Below are 9330 nucleotides of genomic sequence, written 5' to 3'. Positions count from 1 at the left end.
TGCAGGTAGTACCAGTAGAGCTATTCGTAGCAATTGAGGAGATTTGCATGGAGGCAGTTCATGTACCTGCGGATGAACCTTAGATTATTGATAGTGGTGCATCGCGCCACATGACCAATCATAAGGATTGGTATACCTATCTACATCCGGTAGGGAATGACATCCTGGTAGCAGTCGGCAATGATGCAAAATGTCCAGCAAAAGGAAAAGGTACGATTGCTCTCAAATCAGATGGAGTTATAAAATAGTTGTCCGATGTTCTTTATGTGCCAGATATCAAGAGGAACTCGTTGTCCGTTTCTGCGATCACGAATCGGGACCTCAAAGTTCAATTCGATAAGGATGGCGCATAGATTTTGGATCTTCAAGGGAAGGTCATTGGTAAAGGTACACGGCGCAACAACATCTACGCTCTCAGCTTTCAGTGCTGGAGCCGATGTGAGCAACACTAAGCCATGGCATGAGAGGTTTGGTCATCTAAACCTTAGTTCTTTAAAGGAGATGCATAAAAGTGGAATGATTGCAGACCTACCAGAAATTACAGATCTGCCCGATGTATGTGAAGCTTGCATGATGGGCAAGCAGCATCGGCAGCCCTTTCCTAAAGAGGCCAGCAGGGCAAAGGCTCCTCTAGAGCTCGTTCACACGGACCTGTGGAAAGATGGAGACAGAAACTTTGGGTGGTTCCTACTACTTCATGACGCTGATCGACGACTACAGTAGAAGGATATGGATATACTTCCTGAAGACTAAAGATGAGACTTTTAGTAAGTTCAAAGAATGGCATGTAATGGTCGAGAAAGAAACGGGGAGGAAGGTGAAGAAGTTGAGATCAGACATAGGTGGTGAGTTCACATCAAGTGAATTCGAAAGTTATTGCAAAAGTCATGGGATCAAGAGGCAGAAACCTCCGCCACATACATCACAGCAAAATGGAGTAGCAGAGCGCAAGATGCGCATCATCTGCGAAATGGACAGGAGTATGATGAAAGGGAAAGATTTGCCAAAGACTTTCTGGGCTGAAGCATGTAACAGAGCAATTTACATTCTGAATCGTAGCTACACGAACGCTGTGAACGGGATGACTCCACTACAGGCCTTTTTTGGTAAGAAACCTTCAGCTGCACATTTCAGAGTTTTTGGATGTGACTGTTTTGTGCATGTCCCTGATGCTAACAAGACCAAATGGGAACCGAAGAGCCGGAAGTGTATTTTCTTGGGCTATAGTGAAGAGGCGAAGGGTTATTGTCTCTATAATCCTATTACCAAGAAGATAATAGTAAGTTGCGATGTGGTCTTCTCATAAGAGCTGCATCAATTGGAGGAGGATGCTTCCTTCCTAGACAACTAGGACCAGGATATCCATCCAGTACAACCACCAATAGCAGACCGAACTACCCCAACGGTGCTTGGGAGGATTCAAGATAAAGAAGAGGAAGAAGAGCTTGCAGAACCACAATAGCAACGGCCATTCCCAAAGTGGGTAAAGCAGCTTTTGGACAGCAGAGAACCTCCAGCCATTGAGGAGGAACCATTCGAACAACGCCAGTCCAAGAGATTAGAGGAGCAAAGAAGGGCATAGGAACACTTGGTCAACTACGCTTTGATGACAGAGGTGATCCGTGCTAAAGAACCCAAGTGTCTTGAAGAGGCATAGGGTGATGATAGGTGGATGGAGGCTATGCAGTCGGAGTATGGCTCCATAATGAAGAACAACACTTGGGACCTTGTGGATCGACCACTAAAATGCAAGGTAATTGGCACCAAGTGGGTGTACAAGACCAAGTACAAGTCCGATGGCATGTTGGATAAGTACAAGGCTCAGCTCATGGCAAAAGGATTCGCACAGGTACATGGTTTTGATTATCAGGATACTTTTGCTCCCACAACTCAACTAACCACAATTCGTAGTGTTTTGGCTTTAGCAGCACATGACAGTTGGCTCGTGTTTCAGATGGATGTAAAATCCGCCTTTTGAATGGAGATCTCAAGGAGGAGGTATACGTGGAACAATCACCTAGTTTTGTGATCCCCGGTTCAGAAGGTAAAGTCTGTAAACTAAAGAAGGCACTTTACGGGCTGAAACAGGCCCCACGAGCATGGTACCAGTAGATTGATGCCTACTTTCTACAAAACGGGTTTAGGAGAAGCCCATGTGATGCAAATTTGTATATCTACAGAGAAGAAGGTAGGTGTATGATTGTGGTCCTTTATGTGGACGACCTTGTCATAACAGGGAACCATGAAGAAAAGATCTCGCAGACAAAGCAGTTTCTAGGAAGAGAGTTTGAAATGACAGACCTCGGACTGATGCATTTCTGTTTGGGGATTGAGGTTTGGCAAGAGCCAAAACAGATCTTCATCTCGCAGCTGAAGTACGCTGGAGAGATACTGAAGGCATTTGGCATGGCTGAGTGCAAGATAGTTGGCACCCCTATGGAGGTTGACATGAAGCTCTCAAATGAGGATTCATCACCATTGGTGGATGAAGCGAAGTACAGAAGGCTTGTGGGCAGTTTGATTTACTTGTGCAACACGCGACCAGACATCAGCTTTGTGATTGGTGTACTAAGCAGGTTTTCTAATAAGGCCCAGGAGAACCATTGGAGGGCAGGGATGCGGGTGCTGAAATACATCAAAGGCACACTTGATTACATCATCACCTATACCAAGGGCAACATCTTGACCGGATTCTGTGACTTGGATTGGGCAGGAGATGTGGACAGTAGGAGATCAGTGACAGGTTAGTGTTTCTCACTTGGATCTAGAGCTGTGTCATGCGTCAGCAAGAAGCAACCCACAGTTGCTCTTTCTTCTATCGAGGCTATACAAATCAGCATGTTTTGCCTCTTGTGAGGCAGTGTGGTTGAGGAGGATTTTAGGGGACATGGGTGTAGTGCAGAACAAGCCTACGCAGTTATCATGTGACAATCAGAGTTGCATGGCAATTGCAAAGAACCCTGTGTTCCACGCTCGCACAAAACACATTAAGATTCAAGATCACTTTATACACGAGCTCATCATGGATGGAGAGGTCGACTCGGTGTACTGTCCGACTACAGAGAATGCTACAGACATCTTCATGAAGGCTCTTGGAAGAGACTTGTTGGAGAGGCATCTTCATCAACTTGGCATTGGGCCGAAAAAGTAAGTTCACTTGCGGGTGGACATTGAGGGGGGGTGTTAGATATCAATGCTCCACTCTCGTGTAACTACACGGGAACCAGCTAACTCGACTTGTAAGCCCCCCATATGAGGAGAAGGCATTTGAGTAGCTCGGTTATCTGGTAGGTCCTGGTTTGCGTACCAGATGGGGGCCATGTGTGGCCTGATGGCTGGGCGGCTTCAGATAGAGTTGGCACACTGCCAACTAGGCTACATGCAAGTGCGGGAAAGCATCCCATGACTGACCGCACTGAGGGTAGACGGAGCATTTCTCGAGGTAGCCCACTCTCGGGTTGCGAGGCCTGTTTGGAGCCCCAGATGATCTCGGATGGATGTGGGCTGAATGGTGTCTGTAGGTCAGTTGCTCTATTTTGTGCCACGGTTCTATCGTGTGGTCAGTGGCCTATTTCGGGACTGACCTCCAGTCGACTGTTTTGGGCTGACTGGGTTGGTCTCCTAATTGGGTCTAACCGACTACGACTGGTGGCTATATAAGAGCAAGCTCGTGAAGCCCATATTCATCACTGGCTACAGTAACCCTGATTCCTTAACATCCAACCTCTGTCCTCTACTATTTCCAGCATGCCATCGAAGCTTCTCACACAGGAGCGCACGGCTGGGAGGTAGCGCCATCTATTGTATCAGTTTTACAGTAATCAAAATTTTGATTCTCCATACTATCTGCTTTTCTCTCTTGCATACGAGATACTGTTATCTGTTGAGCACAGACGTTGTATTGTTTTCTTACAATCCAAACTTAGACAATGGCAGGGTCCCCATATCATTTGCCCATTTTTATATTTTTCATGCACACTCACGTCTTGTCATGCAATGGGTTGGCACATAAAAAATTACCACCTATCACACACATTAAAAGATGCACTTGGAAGGTTGATACATGAAATCCTTGCCACCTCGTCCAAGGCATTTTAGCTCTCCCTATGCATATTATTATCTATTAGACACCATACGCAGAGCTTATTTAAGGACCAAATGATTAGTCTTCTTTTACATATTACAATACATATGCACATGTAACATGCACTTCCATACCCCTCTAAAACATACGTGCACATGCACACGTGCACGCGTGTGCGCACACACACAAGCGTGCACACGCGCAGAGAGAGAGAGAGAGAGAGAGAGAGAGAGAGAGAGAGAGAGAGAGAGAGAGATGTACATGCACACGCATGCACACGCATACATGCGCACATACACACACATGCACGTGCACACACACTTATGCATGCACATGCGCAAGCACAGACACACATGTACACATATGCATAGAGAGTAAAGGGTATGTGATTAGCGTGAGATTGAGTTGGACGAGCACTCCAATGAGTGCCTTAGGGTTCGTCCATCAGTAACATCCCTTTTGTTACCTTGTGTCAATCTCATGCTTCCACCTCCTTGTGGTTGGTCCCCCTTGCAACAAATATGGGATCATCTTGTCAAAATGGATGAGGACATGACCAAAACAAGCCAGGTACGAGATCATGGAGCAAGCAATTCCAAACTTCAATTGGAAACTTGAACAATGTATGTAACATTTAAGTATACGGTTGTCCAGGTGGCAATGCCAAAATTGGCTGCTCAAGTAGAGCAAAGAAATGGCTTGGTTGGTGAAGATGGCTTATATGTGAAATGGCAAGGATGCTAGCATGTTCACTCACATGTGGCAGTGAGTGGGAAAGCCCTTTAAAGGGGAGGCTTGGGGGAGAGCGAGAAGGAAGGGTCTCGAGACACCTAAAGGTCCATGGCGGTTGGTTCTCCATAGTCCGATTGGGAGCAAGGGAACGTACCTCCTTGATTTCAACCTATCATTTCTAACTAAATTGACCAGCCACAATCAAACGGACCAGCCTACAAGTAACTAAACTAACCAACCCGCAATTAAACGAGCTGGCCCATAAATAAATTCAACTAGCACAAAACCCAAAATCACCCCTCAAGGTTAACTGTTTAACCCGTAGCGCGGGACGTCGGAATGGATCCGAGAGGTCGCTAAGTCCTCGGAATCCGACTCGAGGTCAAGGGTTAATGAACCCAGGTAAAGTTTGATGAGGATAAGGAGTAGTTGTCTTCAAACATATTCGCCGTCAAGAGAGAGAGACAAACAAAGAGACAAAACACAAAAAGAAAAACAGAAAAAATACTACTTATAAGAGCTGCCGGGCAATTTGTAGATACCCCCCCCTTCCCAGTTGCTCATTTTGCTGCCTGAGATCTCAGCCTCCCAGCCCCCCTCCTCCCCAGAATCCCAACCGATCCGCCTCCCCCCCTCCTTCCTTCGCTTGATCGACCGTCATCGTCAGTATGTTCAGGGCGTCTTGCGCCCGTGAGCATACCAAATGGCGCCTCATCCAACAACCTATACACCTTCATAGCCGTTTTGGTCCCAACATCAGCCTGCACCCAACTTCCATTAAGCACCTTGGCCCTTTCAAAGCCAAATAACGGCGCCTGTTAATGCCGGCCTCTTATTCACCCCAAAACTCTGGCAGGTATTTGGCTCGCAAGATCTTTAATGTCATTACATCTGTTGTAGAGTCGTCGCTTGGAATGTGGCGTTGAGGAGGATGGCTAGCTGTATTTTTATTCGCACGCCTTTGTTAGATCAGAGTCAGAAGGATGTTATTACTCGGAAATGAGCAGCAGTCCTCCTCAGCACTGGGTTTTTAGTCTTAGCACTTCATCCAGAAGCCTGAGGTTCAGGAGTTTATATGCAAGGGCCTATGTGTGATGGCGGAGTTACCTGAGGTGCTTGCAAATAAAAAATCTATTGATAACAGTAGAAATCTAACACAGCTTTCCACAACTGAAACTATGACGGAGGCTCAGAGGTTTTCACAACTTTGTAGTGGATTTTATGAAATGTGTTCCTTCACCTATGTTAAGTTGGTGTCCGCAGTAGGCAATAATAAGGAACCGTTAGCGTCTCCGTTTCGCTATTTGGGTGATTGCATCGGATCGTTTTCATGGGTTCTTGCTCGGGTAATTTAGTTTTCTAATATGCTCATTTTTAGATGGTTTCGTGTAAGTTTGGGATAATGTTGTCCGTGGATTTGATCATGGGAGTGGGTTGACTTTCATGTGGCTCATCAGGGATCACAGGAGGGTAAAAGTTATACGGTTTTTGGCAATTTACTTATGGTCTTCCTGTATTTGTGGTGTTTTGACCTTCAAAAGCTCGTTCAATTTTGGGAAAGGCTGTGTTGTTTTGCTTTCCATCCGGTCTTGCATGGAGGATTTTGAGCCTTGAGAATCAACTATTGTTAGGAGTGAAACTGGGAGTTGCTCCTTCAACTGCCTCTGAAACATGAGATTTACTTTCCCAAAAATCTGCTTTAAGGAATCGTATAATAGCAAGTTGGCTTAAAAAATAATCATAAAACTCAGAGAGTCAAAGTTTCTTGTAGATCAAACCTGTTGTATAAAAAAAGGCTTCATTTGACTTATCAGTATGTGGCTGACGTATACAAACAGGCATTTCACTACTATAGTGGGCTTTTTCACAAGACAGTAAGTGAAGGTACATTACCGAACTGTGCATCTTGTTTGGGACTGTGAAAATTTTGCCAACCTGAGGAGCGAGCTGTCTCTTACAAGTTCTTGAAGATGGATATGGATGAGTCGGTCACATTTTCTGAACAGTCTCAGCCGCTACCTGCCACCAGCGAATTGGGTTTTAATGATGATGAATCGGTGGAGCTTGCTGAATCCAGAAATTTTTTTGGGGTTGATCCGATAATGAAAGACAAAAAGAACAAGAAGAAGAAATGCAAAGGAGGCCCTCAAAGTCCAAAACAAATTCTAGCTTTCAACACGTCTGAATGGTTAAAATTAGATGAAAACAAGGTGGAGCACAAAAAATGTATCATGGTCAAGACGTTATCCAAAAGTGCAACATTTCCTGCTTGTGCTTCTCCTCTTGCTGTTGCAGTTAGCTCTGCTGGAAGTGTATGTGCAGAAGGTTCTGGGGATTCAGAAGATTCTGACAAACTATCTTTAAGTGTATCCCCAGAGGACAAAAGCTCTGTGCTAATGCGTTGTGCTTCTGTACCTGTAAGGCTTGCTATCTATTGTTTTGGCATTGTTGATTGTTGTGACCCATTTTGATTATTTATTCATCTTTAAAGTATTCTTCGCTGAGAGTAACTGTTCAATTTTGCTGTTCAGACAAAGTCTTCCCTTCGAGGAGGCTATGAAGAGCTTGGTTTGGGACCTCGGCCAAAGTTGCATGTGAAGTGGGCTCCTAGTGTGTGGGAGCCACCTTGCTCGAGCATCTCTCACACTGTGAATCATTACCACTCAAAGAAGAAGACTTCCAAGCGCAGGCAGAAAGGGAAAACAAGCCATGATGACTCGTATAAGAAGCATGGAAAGAGAAATACTCACAAGGCAAAGCATAACAGTGAATCTATGTGAGTAAAAGGGTTTTATTTTACACAAATCTATGTGGAAGGCTTCTCCTGTCTGCAGAGGTTCCAGCAATTAATGCCTTGGAACTGTGGCTGTGGATGTTTTGCAGGATAACCATGGCCTCTGAGAAAGTCCAATGTGAGCCTAAGGAGGGACAGGAAGGGACTGAGGGCCATAGTCCATCTGAGACTGTCAATCACAAATTTGGGTTCAGCATACATTGTGAATCTGATACCATTGGTAGAATAGAAAGTGAGTGCAAATCAGGATCAAAAAAGTGCTTTGAGATGGGAGATGGGCATGCAGTGCTGCTGAAGAGTGGTGTGCTGGATGGATTCCAAGTACCAAATGATTCCAAGTGTGCAGGATCGTTACTTGGGATAGGTAGGATCCAATGCAATATCCTCTATGGAGAGGCCATGTAAAATGGTTGCTATGCTTGATGCGTGATTTAGTAATCTGCTGGATGAGTTTGTTTTATGATCAGCTCATATTGATCTTTGTATAGAGTTACCCCGTCCAAGCTGGAAATGGAACTTTGAGTAGCTTCAGAGGGATGCTATGGAGAGGCCATGTAATATGGTTGCTATGCTTGATGCGTGATTTAGTAATCTGCTGGATGAGTTTGTTTTATGATCAGCTCATATTGATCTTTGTATAGAGTTACCCCGTCCAAGCTGGAAATGGAACTTTGAGTAGCTTCAGAGGGATGCTTATTGTAAGTCTTGCAATTCCATGGCAAGCTCTTGACATTATGTTTGCAAAAGGAGCTTGCTGATCTCTTTAGACAGCTTTTCAATCCACATCCCTGTTGGTATGGCAGGGGTGCTGGCTGTTTAGGGGGGGAATGAGACTTGCATTGAATCCTTTTTGGTTTCTCTGTTAAGAAACTCTGTCAGGACTTAGTAGTGTTTTTAAAGCTCTATTATAGTCATCACTTTCTAAGTGGGTCCCAGAGTCTTTCGAAATCATCCGCCACAAATACATCATTACAAAGTGTGCTTTACATCGTTGACTTGGGAGACAAGAGCACTTTTTGTTTAGTGCATTTTTAGTCTTTGTTTTGTTTCTCTTTAGTTAAAAATATGTTTATTTTTTGGAGCTTTATTGTAGAAAGAATAACTTCCAAAGTTTAAATTGCTGAAGGGAATGATTCTACACCATAGGCATGGGAAAGAGACTGGTTGTAAAATATAGTTTCTCTCTCCTTCCTGAAAATTGCAGCTTAAGTTCTAAAGTAATCTTCTCAAGTTGACAGCAGATGGCCTTATGTGTATTGGGGATGCATTTCATTAAGGAAACTCTTAGCCTGAAGGCTAATACTCGTAACCAGCTGAAGGAAAATGGACCACCTCCTTGCTGGCAGTGGTGCAGTTTGAGGGGGGGTGTCGAAGCAGGCTGACAAGCTGCTTGCAAGCCAGCAGCATGTGGTCACCAGGCACTGCAATCCCATATACAAACCTACAAATACAAAACACATATTAGACTGCTGTCCTGCTCCCCATAACCAGTCCGCACCTTTCTCAGGCTGTAGATAGAGCCAAATTTTCTGAGTGGTAGATGACTGTATGCTGCGGCTTGTTTTGTACACAAAATCTATCTGTGTTTTACGGCAAAGAGAGAAGTTCCACAGTGATGCCCATGGGATGTTAATTGGTGCGACCATCTGCTGTCAACACGGAAAGAGGGGTTTTAATGTAGAGTCCTCCAAAGGATACATGCTACCAGGTTATAGTCCCA

The 9330-nt window shown here is 44.7% G+C and overlaps 1 protein-coding gene across 2 annotated transcripts; it reads left to right on the top strand.

Annotated features, from left to right (window-relative positions):
* Positions 1-5353: 5353 nt before the first annotated feature.
* Positions 5354-8638, top strand: LOC147888166 (uncharacterized). 2 transcript variants are annotated; one of them, XM_087393811.1, is made up of 5 exons: positions 5354-5672; positions 6655-6700; positions 6823-7233; positions 7348-7592; positions 7700-8638. In XM_087393811.1, the coding sequence occupies exons 3-5, from the start codon at positions 6919-6921 to the stop codon at positions 8013-8015; spliced, it is 876 nt and encodes a 291-aa protein (XP_087249937.1). In that variant the 5' UTR covers positions 5354-5672; positions 6655-6700; positions 6823-6918; the 3' UTR covers positions 8016-8638. The 2 variants fall into 2 exon arrangements, with proteins under 2 accessions (XP_087249937.1, XP_087249936.1); XM_087393810.1 differs by having other exon boundaries at positions 6655-7233.
* Positions 8639-9330: the final 692 nt, after the last annotated feature.

This window comes from Dipteris shenzhenensis, chromosome 22 (genome assembly GCF_047967505.1).
Source record: "Dipteris shenzhenensis isolate YYH24624 ecotype China chromosome 22, Dip_SZ_1.0, whole genome shotgun sequence".
Lineage (NCBI taxonomy): Eukaryota > Viridiplantae > Streptophyta > Polypodiopsida > Gleicheniales > Dipteridaceae > Dipteris > Dipteris shenzhenensis.
The sequence above is the reverse complement of the archived record's forward strand: the minus strand, read 5'-3'. Positions and strand labels throughout refer to the sequence as shown.

Bases quoted from the DNA above. Each gene is read 5' to 3' on its own strand.
- LOC147888166 (XM_087393810.1), top strand. From the start codon at position 6,787: ATGGATATGGATGAGTCGGTCACATTTTCTGAACAGTCTCAGCCGCTA. The intron at 7,234-7,347 runs GTAAGGCTTGCT...TTTGCTGTTCAG, and splicing joins TGCGTTGTGCTTCTGTACCT to ACAAAGTCTTCCCTTCGAGG. The intron at 7,593-7,699 runs GTGAGTAAAAGG...GATGTTTTGCAG, and splicing joins AAGCATAACAGTGAATCTAT to GATAACCATGGCCTCTGAGA.